The sequence below is a fragment of the Eschrichtius robustus genome, chromosome 17, assembly GCF_028021215.1.
Source record: "Eschrichtius robustus isolate mEscRob2 chromosome 17, mEscRob2.pri, whole genome shotgun sequence".
Taxonomy (NCBI): domain Eukaryota; kingdom Metazoa; phylum Chordata; class Mammalia; order Artiodactyla; family Eschrichtiidae; genus Eschrichtius; species Eschrichtius robustus.
Genome location: NC_090840.1, coordinates 47,469,892 through 47,493,588, shown reverse-complemented (window position 1 = coordinate 47,493,588; position 23,697 = coordinate 47,469,892). Strand labels below are relative to the sequence as shown.

The 23,697-nt window shown below is 39.0% G+C and overlaps 1 protein-coding gene and 1 pseudogene across 2 annotated transcripts in view; one reads left to right on the top strand and one right to left on the bottom strand.

The window, feature by feature from the left end:
- The window catches only part of CPQ (carboxypeptidase Q), a 501,828-nt gene that overhangs the window by 55,739 nt on the left and 422,392 nt on the right, over positions 1-23,697 (bottom strand). The window contains exons 7-8 of one of the 2 annotated variants that reach the window (XR_011070696.1): positions 22,043-22,244; positions 16,555-16,670 (exon numbers count right to left, since the gene is read on the bottom strand). Coding sequence is in view for 1 of the 2 variants with exons in the window: in XM_068525552.1 (XP_068381653.1) it covers positions 22,043-22,244 (202 nt within the window). In the remaining variant the exon portion in view is untranslated. The remainder of the gene's footprint in view (positions 1-16,554; positions 16,671-22,042; positions 22,245-23,697) is intronic. The other variant, XM_068525552.1, reaches the window with a different exon arrangement.
- On the top strand, positions 8,491-9,235 carry LOC137751377 (large ribosomal subunit protein uL30-like; annotated as a pseudogene).

Sequence of the window (23,697 nt, the reverse complement as noted above, 5' to 3'; positions counted from 1 at the left end):
AAGAAGAAATAGAAAATATAAACAGACCAATCACAAGCACTGAAATTGAGCCTGTGATTAAAGATCTTCCAACAAACAAAAGCTCAGGACCAAATCGCTTCACAGAAGAATTCTATCAAACATTTAGAGAAGAGCTAACACCTATCCTTCTCAAACTCTTCCAAAATATAGCAGAGGGAGGAAAACTCCCAAACTCATTCTAGGAGGCCCCTATCACCCTGATACCAAAACTAGACAAAAGATGTCACAAAAAAAGAAAACTACAGGCCAATATCACTGATGAACATAGATGCAAAAATCCTCAACAAAATACTAGCAAACAGAACCCAACAGCACATTAAAAGGATCATACACTATGATCAAGTGGGGTTTATCCCAGGAATGCAAGGATTCTTCAATATACACAAATCAATCAATGTGATACACCGTATCAACAAATTGAAGGATAAAAACCATATGACAATCTCAATAGATGCAGAAAAAGCTTTTGACAAAAGTCAACACCCATTTATGATAAAAACTCTCCAGAAAGTAGGCATAGAGGGAACCCACCTCAACATAATAAAGGCCATATATGACAAACCCACAGCCAACATGGTTCTCAATGGTGAAAAATTGAAACCATTTCCTCTAAGATCAGGAACAAGACAAGGTTGCCCACTCTCACCACTATTACTCAACACAGTTTTGGAAGTTTTAGCCACAGCAATCAGAGAAGAAAAAGAAATAAAAGGAATCCAAATCAGAAAAGAAGAAGTAAAGCTGTCACTGTTTGCAGATGACATGATACTATACATAGAGAATCCTAAAGATGCTACCAGAAAACTTTTAGAGCTAATCAATGAATTTGGTAAAGTAGCAGGATACAAAATTAATGCACAGAAGTCTCTTGCATTCCTATACACTAATGATGAAAAATCTGAAAGAGAAATTAAGGAAACACTCCCATTTACCATTGCAACAAAAAGAATAAAACACCTAGGAATAACCCTGCCTAAGGAGACAAAAGACCTGTATGCAGAAAATTATAAGACACTGATGAAAGAAATTAAAGATGATACAAACAGATGGAGAGCTATATCATGTTCTTGGATTGGAAGAATCAACATTGTGAAAATGACTATACTATCCAAAGCAATCTACAGATTCAATGCAATCCCTATCAAACTACCAATGGCATTTTTCACAGAACTAGAACAAAATATTTCACAGTTTGTATGGAAACACAAAAGACCCCATATAGCCAAAGCAATCTTGAGAGAGAAAAAGAGAGCTGGAGGAATCAGGCTCCCAGACTTCAGACTATACTACAAAGCTACGGTAATCAAGACAGTATGATACTGGCACAAAAAGAAATATAGATCAATGGAACAGGATAGAAAGCCCAGAGATAAACCCACGCACATATGGTCACCTTATCTTTGATAAAAGAGGCCAGAATATACAATGGAGAAAAGACAGCCTCTTCAATAAGTGGTGCTGGGAAAACTGGACAGCTCGTGTAAAAGAATGGAATTAGAACACTCCCTAACACCATACACAAAAATAAACTCAAAATGGATTAAAGACCTAAATGTAAGGCCGGACACTATCAAACTCTTAGAGGAAAACATAGGCAGAACACTCTATGACATACATCACAGCAAGATCCTTTTTGACCCACCTCCTAGAGAAATGGAAATAAAAACAAAAATAAACAGATGGGACCTAATGAATCTTAAAAGCTTTTGCACAGCAAAGGAAACCATACACAAGACGAAAAGACAACTCTTAGAATGGGAGAAAATGTTTGCAAATGAAGCAACTGACAAAGATTAATCTCCAAAATTTACAAGCAGCTCATGCAGCTCAATATCAAAAAAACAAACAACCCAATCCAAAAATGGGCAGAAGACCTAAATAGACATTTCTCCAAAGAGGATATACAGCTGCCAACAAACATATCAAAGGATGCTCAACATCACTAATCATTAGAGAAATGCAAATCAAAACTACAATGAGGTATCATCTCACACCAGTCAGAATGGCTATCATCAAAAAATCTACAAACCATAAATGCTGGAGAGGGTGTGGAGAAAAGGGAACCCTCTTGCACTGTTGGTGGGAATGTAAATTGATACAGTCACTATGGAGAACAGTATGGAGGTTCCTTAAAAAACTGAAAATAGAACTACCATACGACCCAGCAATCCCACTACTGGGCATATACCCTGAGAAAACCATAATTCAAAAAGTGTCATGTATCACAATGTTCATTGCAGCTCTATTTACAATAGCCAGGACATGGAAGCAAGCTAAGTGTCCATCAACAGATGAATGGATAAAGAAGATGTGGCACATATAGACAATGGAATATTACCCAGCTATAAAAAGAAACAAAATTGAGTTAATTTTAGTGAGGCTGATGAACCTAGAGTTTGTCATACAGAGTGAAGTAAGTCAGAAAGAGAAAAATAAATACCGTATGCTAACACATATATATGGAATCTCAGAAAAAAAAGAAAAAAAAGTGCTTCTGAAGAACCTAGGGGCAGGACAGGAATAAAGACGCAGACCTACTAAAGAATGGACTTGAGGACACGGGGAGGGGGAAGGGTAAGCTGGGACGAAGTGAGAGAGTGGCATAGACATATATACACTACCAAACGTAAAACAGATAGCTAGTGGGAAGCAGCCGCATAGCACAGGGAGATCAGCTCGGTGCTTTGTGACCACCTAGAGGGGTGGGATAGGGAGGGTGGGAGGGAGACGTAAGAGGGAGGGGATATGGGGATATATGTATATGTATAGCTGATTCACTTTGTTATAGAGCAGAAACTAACACACCATTGTAAAGCAATTATACTCCAATAAAGATGTTAAAAAAAAGAAAAGAAAAACTTCCGTAGAAACTAGATTCCTCTTATGTCTGGGGATATAGTTAAAAGGGCTCGAAACAATAAATGTTGGCTGCTTTCTTTCCTTTTGTGTAGAAACATCTCAAAATGGGCTCTTCTCACACCAGAGACAGAGCACACTTCAAGAGCCAACCTGAAGGATTCTTAATTTAGGTGCCATGAATTTAATTAATATGAAACAGCACAGCATATACTTAATTAACATAAGACAACATTTTTAGTATTCCCCTGGGACAGTGTGAGTTTTGAGACATTTTAAGCTGGCTACAAAGCGAAACTAGAGAGAGGATATAGCATTATTTAATATATGGTATAATTCAGGCTCAAATCCAGGTCAATCAGTCCTCAAGTTGATTTGCAGGTGTGAGGCTGGGTGTGCGTCTTTGGCAAATCAGGCTGCACTGATCGTAAAGCCTACATGAACTAAGAAGCTGCCACTCTTCACTGTTTTCAAAAAAATCTCAGGGATATGAAGATAGCAGAGAAGGAAAACAGGTTTTGCAATCATACAGAGCTGGTTTCAGATTGTACTACACTTCTTGCTAGTTAGGAAAATGCTCCTAGGCAGTCTTAGCTTGTTTCCTCATCGGTAAAACAGAAACAGCAATATCTACTCATGGATGTTAAGAGAAGATAAAACAATGAATGTAATATCTTGTAGATCCTCCATAAATATTAGCTTCCTTTTCCCCTCTGAGAATTCTATAGTTGCATTTAAATGACAGATTATCTAGGTGTACAGCAAAAATTTATTCCAGGTAAATTTGCGTGACTCAAAATGCAATCAAATTTTCAAAATACTTCTAACAGAGCAAGTTTTTTAAGTGCCAAGCAATTAGAATTGCTTCCTTCACAAATCCTTGAGTTTAATAGCAAACCGATGCAAAACTTAATGTTGGAGAAGAGGCACACTCGTGCATCCTGTTTTCCCCATTTGAAGAAGGTGGTACCTTGGACCTAACAGCTTCCTCTCTTCTGTAGAATTCTCAAAACTCTTCAAGCTGCTCCTCTTCAATAAGCACTAAAGAATCTGTAGGTCACTTCCACTCTTCTCCAATATGGTGGTAATTCATTTAGCTATTAAGGATAATTAAGCATTACAACACATTTGATATTTAAAGATTAAGAAACACCACTAACCACCATGGATGAAACTACCATTGGCTTTAAACTCAGTCTGAACTTCTTTATCTTCTAGCTCTCTTTCAGGTAGCTCTTCTACTAGAATTCATTTAATTGTTCATAATATTAATGAGGTACTCACAATATCCAAAAGCAGTACCTCTCCTTTAAATGAAAAAAAAAAAATTAGTATTCCTATAGTCATGCATACCCAGTGCTAAATATTTGAATGAAAGCAGGAAAAAAGGTCAATACTATGGATATTGCCAAATATTCTAGGTTCTAAGCTTAGAGCAATAAAATACCTAGATAGATGACTTGTAAATTCAGCTCCACTTTTCTAGGTTCTAGATACTTCCTGAATAATATGGCTTATAGAATGAAAAAAGCTATATGCTCACAGGTCAATTAGAGATCCAAAAGAAAGAAAGCATAACTCCAGAGGGCGTCCCAGTGACTTATAATTACATGGATTATATTTTTAAAAAATCGGATCCAAATCTTGACTAAATATGAAATCAGAATTCAGTAGTATTCAAAAATAGATAAAACCCAAGAAAAGCCAAGAAATATGCTATTTGACAAAAGAATAAAAAAAAATAAAAGCAGCAGTTTACAAGAAAGGTTGGTGGGTATGAGAAAAAGGTCTTTATGCTTATTATATGGCATGGTTCTTTTCTGGTGCAGACACACACACGCACACACACACACACACACACACACACACATACACCCCATAATAAGGGAAAGCAAAAGGGAATGATTAGTTCCTTTACAAGATACATAAACCCATTAGCAGGCAAAATTAAACTCTTTAGTTCCAGGACACACTTTGTAAATGTCCCTGAAGGCCTGTGACCCGAGGCACAAGGAAGCACATGCCATGACAGGAATGGCATCATATGTGCCTCTGTAATTGTCAACAGATGTGGCATGCCAACAGAGTAGAAGCACAGCTTCCACTTAACACACGCTTTTTGGTGACTGACAGGCTGGGAGTCTTAGAAAAATGAAGGTTTGATGAATGAGGCATCCTGCTTAATTGTGCTAAACTGTTTAGTTCCAATTTTCATAAACAGATTCAAGAGTTGAGAAATAGGAAACCTCTTCCTGATTCTCTCAAGAAAAAAGGAGGGGAGGGACAGGAAGGAAATGAAAGAGAGAAGCACGAGATCATGTTGCCACGGGATACTTAAATGACTTAAATCAGGCATTTATGTGGTTGTATTAGCAGAAATTGAAATAAAATTGTACCAAGACCGGATGTGAAAAAATATTAAGAAAATACATTCCTTCACTGCTGAGATATTCTCATCAATTTGCTCCCTGCATTTTAGTCATGTCAAAGTAACAATATTTTGAACAATTTAAAATCCATAGCTGACCTTTACTCATGTTTGTTTGATATAGGCGATTCTGTGCTCTTTAATCTCTTGCTCCTAAAAGGCAGAGGTAATCTCATTCTCCTTCATTTGAATCATCTCTGCTTTATATCAAAAGCAATTTTCACTTCTGGAAAAATATGGGCTTTAGGTTATGGAGTCTTAACACTAGAATAAGCTTAGAAAGGTAATTCCCCCATTTTTAGGTCAGAGCAGATGCCTACTATATATATTTTTGATGCATACTATCTGAATATCACTGTCTGGGATGAGGCTCTTTGCCCACAGAGAATACCTAGTCAGTCCACAGCACAGAATCTAGAGCTTGATGGTGTCCAAGAGAGTCAATGAGAGTGCCATCTGTGTCCTTGGCCACGAGCCAGTTGGCTTTTACACATTCACTTATATGATCCTCCCACCAACTCTTATTCACCCATAACCAATTTACTTTGGCTGAATAGGAACTGTAAAGAGGCCTCAAAATCCCAGAAGCATCATTTGACATAGAAGAGCTACTAATGGTATTAACATTTGACTTTTTTCTTCTTTGCTTTCTTCTCTGCAGTGTTCACCATGTAGGAATGAAGTGAGTCATGTGCTTCCCTAAATAATGCCGCTGAACCAGTAAAGTATCAGGGTCACTTGAAGTGAATGCCAGCAGTTTCGTCACTCATTTATGTAACCACAAAGTAACATGCTAAGACCCAAAGGTCAGTGAGCAGCAATGATGCTCATGCATCTTTTGCAGTATTTCCTAGAATATTCAACCATATGCCCAGTCACCCTCTCTACTGGGTCTAAATACACGAAAGCATGTTCATAGCAAGGCCTCTTCGGTAATTTTTTAAAATATAAAACTAACCCCCAAACACTGAAACCACTTATTGAAGATCAACTGTGTAGAGTGCAATTGACTTTCAAATACATTATCACTTATCAAATACATTCAATTCTCACAATAGTCCTGTGGAATATTATTGCCCTCATTTCACAGATCAGGAAACTGAAGCTCAGAGAAGTTAAATGACTTGTCAAAACCACACTGCCATAAAACTATGAAGCCTGTTCCTCTTTTATGACACTTGCTGCTTCTCTAAGACAAATGTTACGTAAGTGGTCAGAACAATTCAAATGTTAAAGGATGTCTCTGAGTCTTTAGTGACGTTCTTCCTCATTGCCTTCTTCTTGGATAAATACACAGTGTATCTGTAAAGTGTGTTCCTATAAATAAGTCTCCTAAGTTTTCCCATTTGTAGAGGTAAGGAGAGACCATGGGGTGGAGGTGGCAGGAGAGAACACTTCAGGTGTTCAATCATGCGGATTGCTGGGAGTGTGGCATCAACTTATCCAGCTCCGCATCTGCCTGGTCACCTGTGTGTCTCCGGTAAACTGTGCCAGAAAAGTCTAACAAATGCTTTTCTTGCCCTGAACTCATCTTAGGTCATGAAGAGCTGAGAGAATAGGTATTATAAATTCAGGGTATTTTTTTAAATTGCTTCTGGGACTTCACTGCTGTCCTTCCTTATCAGCTAATAGATCCTAGATGGCAGAGGTTTTATGTATTTTATATATTTTGAATCAGGTCTCAACAGTGAAAATAAAGATAGTTACTGTGTTCATTTGCACATCACCACTTCTCCCCACTTTAAGGATTACACACCTTGACAACAGGGATGAACAAAGGAGCCAGGCTGGGCCACTGTGATTTTCCCAACTGAGTTGGATTTGATGAATTACTTGGCTCTTCTGTGCTTAACAGGATGTAAAGATGTAAGTCTTGAGTTTTGAGCTGCATAAGGCCATAGTTCAGCCTCTAAGGGGACAGCTGGCTTGAGAGAATGAAGGCACCAAGAAGGTGGAATAAGCACCAGAGATAGAGAGTATGTGTCCTAACAGCATCCCATTGCTGGAGTCCGTAAGACCAGATCCAGCCCTAATCTTCCTGTGGCTTGCTCAGATTCTCCATTTTTGCTCCAGGTCGTCTGAGTTAGATTTCTGCCACTTAGTACTGAAGGAGTCTGGACTAACACAGAAATTATGCTTTAATAACTGAAATAATAACAGTGGCTTCTTGAGAGTTAACTTTGTGCCAAGCATTTCACTCAGATTGTCTTTATTTTTTTCTTGAATATAATCACACAAGGCGGGTATCACCCTTTTATTTATGAAGAAATTGAAGTTCCGAGAGGTTAAATGACTTTCTTAAGGTCACACAGCTAGAGAGTAGTAGAGCAAGATTTTGAATCCATTTCTGCTTGACTCCTAAATCCATGCTCTTAACATCTAGGTTATGTTTTACCTCAAAATGGTTTTCAAGTCTGGCTGTATATTGCAATCTCCTGGGGGGCTTCTAAAACCGGGTGTGCTCAAGCCCTCCCTCTGGCCCCAAGTTTGCACAAGTACAGCAGGCACCTTTCACACGGAACGCAATGGACTTGTGCTCTGGGAGGTTGCGGGCCCTGAGGCATGAATATGTTCTATGGTAAATGTACTCCCTGAACTTGTGCAACTGTTGTGACCCTGCAGCCAGACCAGTTAAATCTGAATCTTTGGAGGTGGGGTGCCAGTGCTGATATATTTTTAGAAGCCCCCAGGTGATTTTAAAGTTCAGTCAAGGGTGTGAACCACAAGTGTAACCTGAACACGTATCTGGGTCTACACCAATACAAGATGAGAAATTACAGCAATTGAAGCTAACATGCCAAATGACTACAGTTATCTCAGATAAAAATCTTCTGTCAGGAATAGTGAGTGTGGAATCACTGACCCCTCCATCTGTGCTTTGCACTATAGTGTTGACTAAATATATTAAAATGATATCTATGAGTACCTTCATTCTTTAAATAAGGCATCAGTGATACTTAATAAACTATTTCTGCAAAAAATGTGGATTTTGTATAGATGTGTCCAGCAAACATTTCCACTTAGGTTTAAACCTTCCATAACTGGGTAGTTTTGGGTATTGATGAAAGCCATGCCTATCTCTACATAGGATTCTGTTCTCTCAATTGTCAGGAGACTATTTCAGCCATTACAACAAGAAGGAAGGAAGGAAGGAAAGAAAGAAAGAAAAAGAGAGAGTTGGAAAGATGTCCGAGGAAGAGCCAAGAAAAAAGACCCCTTTGGTTTCAGAAAAATCTCCTGAAAAAGAGGAAGGCTTATCAGGGCCTGAAAGCCACCCAGGCAAAGCAGGTGCTTTTGCAAAGGGAGGAGCAGAGGAAAGGAAAAGAGATCACGTTTAAGCGACTAGAATGATTCCTACATGATTCCTGGCGGCAACTACGTGACAGGGTACGACTCAGACGACTAGAAGTGAAACCTCATGGCTTGGAAGTGCCAGATAAACATTCCTTGGCCTTTGTTGTACCTATCGAAAGGATTAATGGGGTGAGTTTACTGGTGCAGAGGACCATTGCAAGACTTCGCCTGAATAAGATTTTCAGTGGTGTCTTTATGCAAGTAACCCCTCAAACCATAAAAACGCTTTGTATAGTGGAAACTTATGTGACCTGGGGATTTCCAAATCTGAAGTCTGTGCGGGAGCTCATCTTGAAACGTGGACAAGCCAAGGTCAAGAATAAAATCATCCCTCTGACAGACAACACAGTGATTGAGGAGCACCTGGGGAAGTTTGGTGTCATTTGCTTGGAAGACCTCATTCACGAAATTGCCTTCCCGGGGAAGAATTTTCAGGTGATCTCAGGGTTCTTGCACCCTTTCCAACTCTCAGTGGCCCATCACGCTACCAAGAATAGAGTGGGCTTCGTCAAGGAAGTGGGCTCACCTGGCTATCAAGGTGAACGCATCAACCAGCTCATCCAGAAGCTGAACTAAAACCAACATATCTGAAAGCACAGTGCATTGGAAGCATGTGTTTTTGTTTTATGGAATTGTTACCCAGTATCTTCAAGGAAGATTATTTTCTGCTATATCTTCAGAAACTGGAGGGGAAGGGTCAGGGAAAAAGATGGTGATGTTCAGGGCAGGCACTTTTCATCCCACTTCAGTTCCAAGAAAACGTTCCTGTGTGTTTTCTGCAAAGACTGCAGTCCACCTCTGAAACCAGCAAAGGACTTGTGCCATGGAGGAGGGAGTCATGTTTTATCACACCTATCCTGGGATTTAATGTTGGTGAACGAATGAATACCCACACATGAATACAAGACAGCAGTGGACCAGGCCCAGGGGCATATTGAACCTGGGGTATCCAAAGGCCTTGTTTTAGAAAGAACTTGAATACAATTAGAAAGAAGTGCATAAAAAAAAAAGAAAGAAAGAAAGAAAGGAGGAAAGGAAGGAAGGAAGGAAGGGAGAGAGAAAGGAAAGAAAGAAAGAGAAAGGGGGAGGGAGGGTGGGAGGAAGGAAGGAAGGAAAGAAAAAGAAAGAAAAGAAAAAGAGGAAGAAAGAGAAAGAAAGAAGGAAAAAGAAAGAAAGAAAGAAAGAAAGAAAGAAGGAAAGAAAGAAAGAAAGAAAAAGAAAGAAAGAAGCAGAAAGAAGAAGAAGAAGAAGGAGAAGGAGAAGGAGGGACAGATAGAGGGAGAGAGGAAGGAAGGGGAAGGGAGGAAGGAAGGGGAAGGGAGGAAGGAGGGAGAAGGGAGGGAGTAGGGAGGAAGGAAGGGAGAAAGGAAAGAATACTGAGGACATACTTCATAACTAGTCCTATTATAGGCAACAGCTTGCCAGATCACAAACGATCCACAGCTAATAGATTTCACAGAGCTCAACCATATTTGATTTACGCATTACGAACTGGAAGGACAATTAAGATAGCAAATGTCATACTGTAAAAGAAAGTTTAGTTACCATGAATTATGCAATCTCACACTCTCTTATAAAAACGAGATAATAGGGAGACTTAATTCACTGTGTTAGAAATTCCCATGAGGGGAATGTACAAGAATATCAGGTTAAGTAGTCATTTTTGAACTTTAATACTGAGCAAAGGAAGGATCTTAAGCCAATGAAAGTACCCAGACTAAGGAGTCTATTGTACACAATTGAGATGTAACTCATTTCTATAGTAAAAAGTCCTTACCCAATCAGAACTCAATATTACCAAAATCTCTTGAATTGTGATGCTTTTCCTGTTGTTTCCATAATCCTATGCTTATTGATTAAATTGATAAGCATATTTTTAGTAGAGCTCTTGTAAGAAATTGATGAGTTGTCACAATACTTGAAGACTTCTTTGACTCAAAGAAGGTTCAACAAGCAGATTACATCCAATTACAGTAAGACTTCATTGTTAATATCTGCGAACTCCAGCAACCCGTGCCAATCACAGTGCAACATCTTATGGGACTATTCCGAGTCTCTCCAACTGTACAGTTTAATTTGGCAAAACGTCAAGTAGCAAAACATCCAAAAAATTGCAATTTTAGCAAGAAATTGCTAGAAGACATGCAGACCAACCCATGAGATGTGCAGATCTATAAAACTGGTTTTTGTTTTGAGTCTCTCAAAGGAGGATGCTGTGGGTTAGATGGCGCCTACTCAGTGGCTGGGATTGAGCCCCATCATGTCTCACTCCTGTTGAAAACTTTCAAAAGTTTCTGGCTGTCCCAAATTCTTTGAATCGCATTCAGGGTCCAACTGGGGCCCCAAGGGACCTTTTCAGTTTTAGCTCTATTTCCCCATATTAAACTAAACTTTGGCCAAACCAGACTACTCATCATTTCAAGAACCTGTTGAACTTTCTTGCCTATGCAATTTTGTGTATCCCCATCTTTTCACGTGCAATGCAGTCCCTCTCCATCCAACAAAATTCTATTCTTTCTGGAAAATCAGGTGAAATGCCACCTCTCTTGTGATGCCCCATGATTTTAATTCCCCTCTTGCTTGAACTCCTATTGTGCTTTGTTCTTCCTGTGTCTAAACCCTCCATTAACTCCTTGAGGATAGAGAGTGAACCTTGTATATGACATTGGACTAAAACAGGCCTATATGTTAATTCTGGCTTTTCCATTTAATATCTTTGTGACTTTGGACAAAGGAAACTCCCTGAGCTCCAACTGACTCATCTGAAAATTGGTTACAGACTACTAATGTATGCTTTAAAAGGTTCTTATAAAATTATATAAGATAATGTATGTAAAGCAGCTAAAATAATACTTGACATACAAAAGACGCTCAACACATATTAAATTCCCTCTTTATTCCCCTTGTCTGAATGTCATGTAGTACTTACTAGATATTTCTTGAATGAATGAATGAATGAAATTGTCTGAGTCAGATCTAATAAGAAAGAACAGGCAATGTATGTGTTGAGGATCCAACTATGACACTCCAAGGTAATTATTTTAATAAGTCTTACAACTATTCCTATCTGTAACCTTTTTCTCGCTTTATAAAGAAAAATTATAAATAAGCATTTAAACATTTTAGAAATCAGTAGTTTCGGATTTTAAGACAAAAATATGAAAGATGGAAATGATATTTCATTCAGGGTAACTTGCATTATAGGTTAACAGAAACGTGTACATCTCTAGTGGAATATATAACATATCCTAAAGACATAAAAAGAACCTGCAATAAACAAACCATTTTCAATAATCATGCTGTTGTTGGTTGTGTGGTGTTGTTATTCTGAGACTACTGTGTGTGCTGTGGGAGAAAGCAAGTGAGTGGTTATGCTGTTGCACTAAGAACCAGGATTTCTGGCAAAGGAAGAAGGAGACACAGACATGACACCAGTGAGGTAAAGCGCAGCTTTGGAGTCCTCAACCTGAACTGGAAATATATAATTCACAATACCTTTTTAAAAAAATTAATTAATTTATTTATTATTATTTTTTTGCTGCGTTGGGTCTTTGTTGTGGTGTGTGGGCTTCTCATTGCGGTGGCTTCTCTTGCTGCGGAGCATGGGCTCTAGGCACGCGGGCTTCAGTAGTTGTGGCTCGCAGGCTCAGTAAGTTGTGGCTCGTGGGCTCTAGAGCACAGGCTCAGTAGTTGTGACACACGGGATTAGTTGCTCTGCGGCATGTGGGATCTTCCCGGGCCAGGGCTTGAACCCGTGTCGCCTGCATTGGCAGGCGGATTCTTAACCACTGCGCCACCAGGGAAGTCCCCACAATATCTTTTTTCTTAAGAGAAAAAGAAATTCTACTTCTATCCGCTAAAAAGGCTTAGAAACAATGACCAACCCAGTAGCAATAAGCATACTTAAGTGTTCAGACTGTGGTCTCTAAATACAGTGACCTAGTAGAAGAAAGTGGAGCTCTTTGGAGAAATAGCTGATTCCATCTGGGGCAGGAAATACGCAAGATAGCCTGGAACACTGTCATATCAGAAAGCTAGGACACTATCAGTGACTGCAAGGGCATTTCAAAAGAACTCAGGAACCAGTTTAAAGAGGCTCTCATTGGCCAAAAATAGGACAATTTTGAGCATGAATAAGCATAATTACTACAACAGAATGAAGCACATCTATATTTTTAAAATCCATTAGTAAATTATGACAGTAAAAATTAACCCAATCAGTTATCTTCGGAGGGTACTAGGGAATCAACTAATAATTTAAAAAATAGGTAAAGGGAAAGAATGAAACATATATCCTACTTTTCTTACACAAAAGTACCTCTGAGTGACCAGATAGTCAATGGGGGGAGAGTTCTTTTTATAGAATTATTTCAACTAATAATCAAAGTTACCATTTTGCAACCCCCAATGAAATAATAGATCCCGGCAATAATCTTCAATGACAGTTAATATCATAAAAAGAGAGAAAACTAGACATCACTCATAATGGAAATGAACATTGATACCTAAGAAGTATTCTTGCCCTCGAAAGTTAAAAAAAAATAATCAAACCTGAATCAGATCAAGCCTCTAGAGTTAACTACCAATTAACAGAAATATAAGAGAGTGGGAACATGTTAAATGATTCCATAGAAAAGGAATTACCTAAATCCAGACTATAGGAAATCCCATGGGACAAATTACTTGGTTTCTGTAACAAACAAGGAGCAGAAAGAAGAAAAATGAAGGTGGAACCCATGGATTAGAAGAGACTTCTAATCGAGACATCGACCACATCCACCGATTGCATTGTTTGACCCTTACTGGAATCCTGCTTTACACAAGAAAACTGTGGAGGAAAATGCAGCTTGGAGGAAACTGGAAACATTTGAAAACTGGCGATATATTGGATATGATATTAAGAGATTATTGTAAAATATTTTAGGAGGAATAATATATGACTACAATATTATTATTCCTCCTAATATATATATATATATTATATATATATCTCCTTACCTTTTAGAGATGCATTAAAATATTTACAAAGGAGATGATATAAAATGATATGATGTTGGGCATTTGCTTCAAAATAATCTTGGCATAGAGGAGTGACTGGGGTGTAAATGAAGTAAGCCTGCCCAAGGATGAAAAATTCCTGAGTGATGAGTATACAGGAGAGTTCATTAGACTATTCTCTTTACTTTTGTATGTGTTTGAAATTTTCTGTAATAAAAATTTTATACCATATTTAAAAGCATCTAATATACCAGGCCATACTGAATTTTACAGGCTTTAATCACTTAAAGTAGGGATAGACAAAGTTCACATAGCTGACGAGGAGGAAGCATATTCTGAAATCCTACTTCCTTGTACTCTACTGGTTTTCAAGTAATGTTAGATTTTTTTCTTAGAAAATTTCAATGTAGCTTTATTTGGTTTTCCATGATGAAGTCTTCCTTCATGATTATTAAGTAAACCAAATCACAGTCAGCCCTCGATAGTGAGTTCCTGGAGAAAAGGGGCCATATCTTATTTTTGTATCCTCCACATTTATATATAATACAGCTACCTGTTGAATGAAGTGTTACATAAGGAGTCAATTAGAGCATCTGTAAAGTATTAAGTGAAACTGATGGAAAGTCAGATGCATAGGAAAGGGAACCCGGAAGAACCAACCTTGAGATCTTGAAAGGGGCAGTCAGGGAAGTGAAACTTTTCTAGGCTACATTATTAGCAGGCATGGGAAATAGTAGATAGAGAAATTTAAGTCATAGTGTTTTTTGGTCACGATAGTGCAGAGAATAGTGCAATAATTTAGCCCTATCCTCTGATTTTCTAAAGGAATTGTTTCTAATCCTGTGCTACTTCCTCAAGCTCCCTTTTCACACCAGGTCTTCCCACTTTGAGTCTCCTACTTGAGTGTGACAGTGTACCCCCTGGCAAGAGTTTTACGGATTCCCTTCTAAAACCCTGCTCTCACCTTCTCCTGAAGTCGTCTGGTGACTTTGCATCAACTACAAGAGTTTCCACCAGAAATTTATGTCTCTTCTTCATCTGACCCAGAGGTACTCAACGGTTCCTACCACCCACTGCTCTCCAAGCGGATTCCTCTGCCCTGTGAAGTCACTCTCCCCACTGTCCCCAATGGGGACAACTGCCTTTGTTCACATGACTTCTGTCACCAGGAATGCCCTTCTCGCCCCTTCTGTCCCTTCTGACACTACAAATCCTTCAGTTTCCAGCTCAAGTTCACCTCTTCCAGGCCTTTGCTGTCTTCTACCCTATGAGTTCCTACAGCTTTCTGCATGTGTTATTTATCTTGGTACTGTACCAAAACTTCCTTTTACTGTGCCTTAATTCTTTTGTATGTTCATCTTAAAATCAAATACATCTACTCAGTAAACATTTATTGGATACCTATCATGTTCCAGGTAATAATAGGTATTGGGTATTTAAGGGTGAATAAAATACTCTCTTGGTTTTCAATACAGTTAAGGAGATAAAATACAAAGTATATTAACTTTAAAGTGAAAGTGTGTGCTTTAAATAACAGATTGGGCAACAACAGAAGACACTTGAGAAGGCAGTGCACGACTAACTGCCCGATGGTAGAAACAATGCCCTCTCCTTCTAGGCCACTGGCAGTCATACTACAGGGTATGAGCCCAGCCTGCTTTGGTCAAGATACCCAATGGCTTCTCTGGAGCTGCAGCAGGTCTACTGCAAGAGGAAAGAACATGAGAAGCTTATTCTGTTAGCTGTTATTATTAGCTGTTCTGATGAGCAATTCCCAATAGTGTGGCGTTGATGTGGATGTTATACACACCTATCTAGCATACAGCAGATGATGAATATTAAAGCAAGAGCTCTGACTCCCCTGAGTTAGAGGTGAGAGGCAGCCACTTGCTATAATTCTCTGCATTACCCTTATCACTCTCTAATGTTTTTCTCCATTCTTGATTTCTTTGTTATGGTTTGTCTCCTCCTACTGTCCTCTCCCCACTCCCCACTACAATGTAAACTCCATAAGGGCAGAGAGCTGGTAAGTCTTTTTCATGCTCTATCTTCAGTGTCTAGAGTGCCTGGTTTACAGTAGGCACTCAAGACATGCTTGCTGATTGAATGAAACTGCTAGGCTATTTAAATAAGGGCTGTAGTCGCAAACCAGGAAGTGCCTCTTCATGTTCCCAGTGGGGTGAGGTCTACTCACCGTGCAGCATCAATCTCTCCGACATCACTAGCACAGAGTTTTTTCACCATAAATGAGGCATCTTTTAATTAGGGACAGCAGGGGACATAGAACTACTGTATTGCACTATTCCATCTGGTGACTGGAAAACATATGAGTCCTGGGTCCAGAGGTTGAACCTTCAATTTACTTTACACTCCTGCTTGTGTCCTGCTCTTCTCCTTTCTTGGAAAATTTTAAAAGAAAGGCCTTTGGAGATGCAGAAGTGAAAAGTTTTAATTTAGTTCTGCTTAGTGCCATATAAGGTATCAGAAAGAAGCAAGAAGGAAATTATGAGAAATTCTGAGTAATCTGCATATTTGGTACTTCACTATGGAGTCTGAGCTATTACGAAAAGATGAAAGAAATTAAAATGTGATTTTAAAAACAATTCAATATATAAGAAAAGAGGACAGCTCAATGAAGCAAAGTTATTACTAAAGTAATCACAACTTATGTTATGGCATTACAGTTTACAAACCTCTCTCATAGCATCTAACTCTTCCTACAAACCTAGACATTACTGATTCAGCATTTGATTCAGGACATTTTGTCAAGGGCCAGGCACTTCTTTTTAGGTGCTGGAAGCTATGAGAAATTCACAATCAATCACAATTCTAAAAGGGTAAGTGCCATGAGGAGAGGTGAACAGGGGGTTATGGGAACATACTCAAGGTTCACTCACCCAGACCGCTGGGGATCAAAGAAGGCTTGTGAGAGGAGAAACAGGTGCTGAATCATGGATGAGTAGGAATTAGCTGGAGAAGAAGCCAGAACAGGGCAGGTCCAATGGCTAGGAAGCTGAGAACACAGGGTGCACCGGAACCTCAATTAATGACACTTGTAGGAATAAGAGATGGATAGAGAGCAATGGGGCAGCCACGAGAGGTGAGGCTGTACATCAGCCCAGGGTGGAACCAGAAGGACCTTGAATTCCATGCTAAACAGAGACCTGACATTCTGAAGACAATGGGGAGACACTGAAGGATTTCAAGTAACGAGGAGAGATGATCAGATATGCCACTGCTCTTAGCTGCTTATCAGTGGGAATCCTCATCTTCTTCCTAAAGAATCCCAGTTTTTCTCACACATCAGGAGGCTACATTTTCAGGGGAGACTGAGCTCCACCCTAGACCCAGGAAGTAAAATTTGATCAATATAATCCAATTTTGGTAATTCTACTTCATTGCCACAAACACGGCCAATGAAATTGAGGAAAAATCTGCTTTGGAGCTTCTGGATGAGATTGTCTTACTGTTAAAATGGACCGGCCATTATAGACATTCTCTCTTCCACTACTGCACTATGTGTGAGAATTTGTTGCCTGGAACAGCTGCAGCCATCTAGGGACCACGGGGAGACAAGCCTGAAGACAGAAATCAACATGCTGAGGATGGCACGGTGGAAAGATGTAAAGAACCGAGGTCTTTGAAGGGGTTGATGATTAACTTAAGAATTCTGTAACCACCCACTCGAGAGCTCTTTTTAAAGTAAATTTTAAAATCCCCTTACTACTGTTCTAAGTTGCAGCTTCTGTGATATTTTGCAGCCCAAAGCATCCCAATTGATAGTCTGACTTTTAATTTAGAAAGTTCACTTTGGAAGCAGTGAGCCAGTTAGATGGAAGGGAACTAAGAATGCAGGTTGATATGTTAGTAGGAGGCTGCTACAGGAAAATCAGTGAGTACTCCTGAGACAAGGTTTATGGGGTAGAGAGAAGGGAATGGGCTTTAAAAATAGGAGGAATTTGGCGTAAACAGGACTTGAGAATATTTGGTTCTATGTTCCGGATGATTGTGTGGTTTCTGGAAGGTGGTGCCAGTCGATGAGAGAGGGGACAGGGAAGGAGGAGGAATGCATGTGGGGCTTGGGGGTGACCATACCTATTTTGCATATGAGATAACCAAGTCTCACTCACTAGTCTGTATAGACTGTGAGAGTACGGATCTTGTCTATCTTCTTTACTATGGATTCCCAAGTGCCATACAGCAGATGAGTAATAAGAATGCTTAATAATCAATGTGTGAGGCTGAGAAAACTTACATCACTTGCCTAAGATGGCACGAGAAGTTCAAAGTTGTGAAGCCAGAACACACACTCTAATTCTTCCCAGCGCACTGTCTACCACTTGCCGAGATCATCAGCAAAAGATTGCCTCTCAGATTCTGAAGCAGAGGAAGGAACTCATTGGTAGATATGGAATCATGGTGGGCTCACTGCCTCAGGTCACATTAAGAGAGCATCTCATTTTTTACATTAATGTGTCAATATATTTTATAGAAGAGTTCCTAAAGAAAGGTGTTCAAGAAGGATGCATTAAGGACCTCTGAGAACCATGAATTATGTCTTATTACTGACATGTTCAGAATGAAATAGATTCCTGTCATTCTAACCTGGAGCTTATAATTGGAGGATCAGGCAAAAGTTTAAGGTTGAAAGTCTCTCTGCTACCTGGGGCCAATAGAGACTAACCTAAACCCCTCTTGGACTCCTTTGAGTCATGTTCTTGTATTACCTTTGACAGAGTCAGGGAACAAGAATTTTGCCACTTTATGTGGTAAATTATCTACGTGTATTATTGCACTAATGTACTAGAAAATATTACTCAGCATCTTCTCTCAGTCTTTACTCCTGTAAATAAATAATCCTAATTGCTCTAGCCTCCTTAATTTATGTCGTTCTTCCATCTGTCGTTTTTTCTATCTTTGTGTCTTTTTTCTCAGCATCCTTTATTTTCTCCACAATCTTAAGCTGAAGGACCCAAAGCTTGTGGAGAAAGCAATTACTTCTATGTTTCTGTTTTTTCTCTTGTGAGATATACAAGAATTTAAATGTTTCCCAAAATTAAACTAAGAGCTACAGAGGAGGTAAAGAAGTAGAAAACATTGACCTTGATCTCAAAGAATTGATCACTGAGTCCAGGAGGCAGGATGCACGGAAATTCCTAGTAACCCAAGAACGTTTGTGTGTGATTCAAGTGCGAGACTGGGGGCTACAGAAGCGTTTTAGAAATTCAGAAAGGCAATACAGCACCAGGGTCTGTTAAAGATGGATTTGCGGTCACCAATGAATATGGAGTGAGACTTAAAGAGCATTTAGGATTTGGAGGGGAAAATAGGAAGGCGTATGGAAGGGGGTAGAAATGGGAGAAGGCTGGAGTATAAAGGTATCTGGAACAGAGAGTTTATGTGGAAAATACATCTGTTATTTTTTTAACTTTTCCCCCCCCAAAGCCTTATACTTATGTTGACAGTTATCCTGTCCATCATGGACATTACCTAGATGGATGAAGGATATCCTATCTCCTCTCCAAAGATGATCCTTTCATAAATTTATCTATTTGGCTTCTATAATTTATGAAAATCATGTTGAATTTTAATTCTATCTGTGTTCTTAATTAGTATTTTGATATTGAGTATACGTGAAACATTAAAAAAATTGGGGCTCAGTCATCAGACTACAGAAATTTGAATGGCCAAGGACATGGTAAGGGCTCAATAAATATTTATTAGTTCAATGGATGACAGGAAAGAAAAAGAGAAAGAAGAAAGGAAGAATGGAGTGTGGAAGTATTTGTCATTAATTTTTCAAAAGTTAGGTGAGCAGTTATTTAAATCATACTTGAATCCTATCTTTAGGTTTAACTTACTGTAACTTACCATATCTTCAAGAATTCAGAGTACACAACTAGTATATTTTTATTTTCTTTTTCAGACTAGCTATGGTTCTTCATCTTTTTTCTAAAGTCCCTGAAATTTTCAACGGGTAACAAGAGTTATAAACAGTTCCATTATTTCTTCCAGGAAGAGCCCAAACTTGAAATATCAAAAGATAGCTCAATAATAATAGGGGAAAACAGCAATAATTTGGTTCCATCTTACAGTACTCTAAACGAAATAAAAAAGAATTCCAGGAAACATTAGTTGCAGTCTAAATGAACCACCAAGTTTATATAAACCTTCCTGATCTACAGAGATAGAGAGGGGAGTGGAACAAAGAATGTGAGAAGAAATAAGTAGTTATTTACAATAACAAACTCCTTTCCCCCGGGGTAAATTATTCTGGAGCAGGAATGAACTGAAATCCTTTGCATAAGCAAGAGCTGAGTAAGATAAACATTTCAGACACTGACATAGATTTGGAAGACCATCTCAGCATTCCAGACGCCCCTGTGTTGTTGCATATTGTGGGAAAGGGGCCACCAGCCTTGAAACCAAAGTGGCCTGTTCTCAGGGTGACATCTATACTTAAGAGCCAGAGAGACTTGGGCAAGTCATTTAGTCCCTCTGAGTCCGTTTCTTCATCTGAAGAAGAGGAATAATTGCACTTACCTCTTAGGATGGTTGTACAGATCAAACAGACAGTGTCTGCAAAAAGCCTCACCGTGTGTCTGACAACTAGGAATTCAGTAAATTAGAACTCGCATTAATGCTGAAGCAACCACAAGGGGGCTCAAATTCCCCACGGCACTGTGGCAAGAGGGGAAGCCCTCCTTACCTTTGTGGAGACATCAAATCAACTTGCTAATTCCAAATAGAACCATTCTTATGCAGTATCTATATGGAAGGAGTAAAGCTAGAGCCGATTCTGTTTTGTTGATCCAGTGCAGCAGAAGCAAAACTAGCTGGGAGGAGGCAGCGCACGTTTTGTTCTACTTCGGTCTAGGCTTCAGCTCCTCACGTCCCCTTTAAAGCACCCCCGGTCTTCACTCGAATTCACCCACAATCCGTCAGTCTTTTCCTCACCTCTATCCCCAGCAAACTTACTTAGCTTTTCTGAAACTTTAGGAAGATTCTTATTGAAAAAGTTAAGGGTCAGGAAAAAGAACCCTTAACCCTTTGTTTTATTCAAACAAAATCGTTCTATAGGACTTAAAGGGCAAACTCCCTTCCCCTAGACCTTGATCATGATTAAAAACGTATATGCAGAGGGTCTCGCGTCTGTCTAGATGACCCACGGCACTGAAAATGGAAATGTTGTTTTAAGATATTTCACAATATGGTTAAAATATACACAAACCATTGGAGAGAATTTAGTTTCTTGTCTTAGAATAAAGAAGAGCTCCTTCTATTTTTAGTTATGAAAGATTATTAGCAACCTTAACATCTAAAATATACTTTAATCTATAATATCTAAAGAATGAGCTTTTTAAAAAGTTTAAATCCATATAGTATGCTATTGGTAAAGTCTATTTTGCAGGCTAAAAGAAAAAAGCTGGAGTGGGGTGGATCTAGAGAGACTTTTTTTTAAACCTGTGAAATGTTTTGTAGCCATAGACATGGTTCTGGAAACCGTAATTTTAAAACTATTCAAAAGCTGGACTTCCTGTTTGCATAATACAAGTACAGAATAATTTGCAAATAGATTCTTTAACAGTGTTTTTGATTATGGAGATAATGGTGTTGAGGGAACAACCCCAGGTCATAGAGGTCTAAGATCATCAATGACCCTTTCTCATGGCCAGTCTAGGGCAAATTTGCGAAGTACTATAAGTTTGTCTTCTTTAGGACTGTTCTCCTTTCTAGTCCTGTAACTGCCAGGCCTATTCCTATTACATAATTTCATCCCTGCCCAGGACTTGTCTTAAAAATATCAACCTGATGAATCACTGATCAGGGTAACTTAGTTTATGTCCAACCTCTTAAAGTAGTCTCTGCATTAGGAAAAAATGATTAGCAAGAAGTACCCAACCTCAAAGAATAAATCTCTAATGGTAAAATTTCAGATACCATGGATTTGGGTAGGGAATTATTTGGGTCAGAGAACTTTCTGCAGCATAGGGCTAGAACTAGAAGGATATTAGTAGTAATAATTGCCTTCTACTCTATTTCATAAATTTTGGTCGGGAGATCATTTGTGCTACAATTACCAGACACCTGTTTAAAAAAAAAACAAAACAAAACAATTTCTAGGCACAATCCCAGAGTCATTAAATCAGAATCTCTTGGAGTGAGGAACTTATACTTCAGAAAGAGAAGACAGATGGGCAAATAAATAAAAGGAGTATTATTATCCCAATATTGGAAATCATCAGATTATACCTTGTGGACAAAGCTAAGGGTTTCCATATTTTAAATGACCTACCAGTATCTACTGTGGCATGTTAGAATAGAAATTTTATTTTAAATTGGTAACAGTATGTAAAGAACCCCAATTTCATCTATTGCTCTTACCAGGTACTCCAGCTTGGATCCAGAAGTTAATGTCTGTCCCTTCTCCAGCTCTAAAGACCTGTGTGACATTGATGGGCTGCAGCAGGCACATGACCTCCTCCACGATGGCCCTGGCCTTGTCACTGCCAGTGAACTGCAGCCCAGAGGGTAAGAAGGTCCCCAGGTCAGACTCCATCACGAGGCTGTAGTTGGAAATATTTGCCTTAACAAAAGAGAGAAATGTTTGGTTCATATCTGTTGCTTCTCTGCTTTCTCTTTGGAAGTTATCAAAAAAACAATAATCAAATACTTTATCTCCTCACCAGTTGTTGCCAAAGCACATGTTGCTCTGCTCGACTTAGGACCCAGTCTGCATATTACCTAATAGTTCTGAGATGCAAAATTACTCATCTTGGAATCTGCCAAATTTGAGTCGACTTGGAAGGTTTTTTTTAAATTCAATGAAAATAAATATAAAACTCCATATTAAAATTACTCAATTATTGCTACTAGCGATAATATTCTTTCAACCAATTTTCTTAAGAGTCTATCTTGTACCAGATACAATTCCTTTTATATGGTGGGGACCTCCGGATAGTATTAGCCATGCTTAGACAAAAAAAGGTGTAACCTGTGGGCCTATTTCTCTGAATCTCTTCCCCCTAGATGGATATTCTATCTTATTTTGATTGTGAATTCTGTGAAGGCTTAAAGGCATCAAACTGACAGGTTTGTCTTGGGTTTCTGATTCCACTGTTGTTCCATCTGTTGAATCCCCAGGGAGGGAGGTAATAGAACAACACATGAAATGCTGTTCTCTCTGGGGTACAGCTGTAGCATCTAAACCCCAGCAACTCTGCCAGGCCACTAGTGTGTAAACTTTTTCCAGATAAAGTCTGGTAAGAAAGCACACAGTGATTCCATGTAGCCAATATTGTCACAGCAAGAGCTTAGAATATAAGAGCCTCTCACCAGATTGCACAGCTAAATTGCCACACTGCCCTAAGACTTGCAAGTTTAAGGTCCTTCAAACTGGCCTGGCCATCTATTTCCCAGGACCCATTCACTTCTTCCAGACTGACCATATACTACCTCGGTTGAGTTATTCCCAAGCTGTCATCCTCATTATTCACCTAGTAAAAATCAATAGTAATATTTTTACAGTGCTTTCAGAGAGCTTTCATATTTACAATCTCCTTTGATCTTCTTCCATAACCCATAAAGTAGACGGAGCAGTTTTATGGTTGATGTTGTTTTATAGAAAAGGAACTGAGGATCAGAGAAGTCAAGTGATTTGCTCAAAGTCACACAGTTGGCAAATGAGAGAGCTGGGTCTGAAATCCTGTGCTTTCCAGAACTCCACCCTGTCACCACTAGCATGGGAGGGAGTAAGCAGTAGGCCATGCTTGTCCTGAATTAGAATGATTTTTCACTTACAACATAACAATTTCAGGGTTGCATAAATTTTTTTTTTCTGTAAAACAGATATGTTTTTACAATGACTTCCTAACTATTGCCATGGAAGGGTACTGTTGTTACAAGGGCAAGAACAGTGCCCTTTGGTTCTAAAGGAGGATGTTGCCAACATTTATAGGACTGAACTTCATGGCCCTGGGATATCATTTTGTTGTTGTTGATGATGATGAGAAAGTTAACAAAGCAGAAGTCTGTTCATG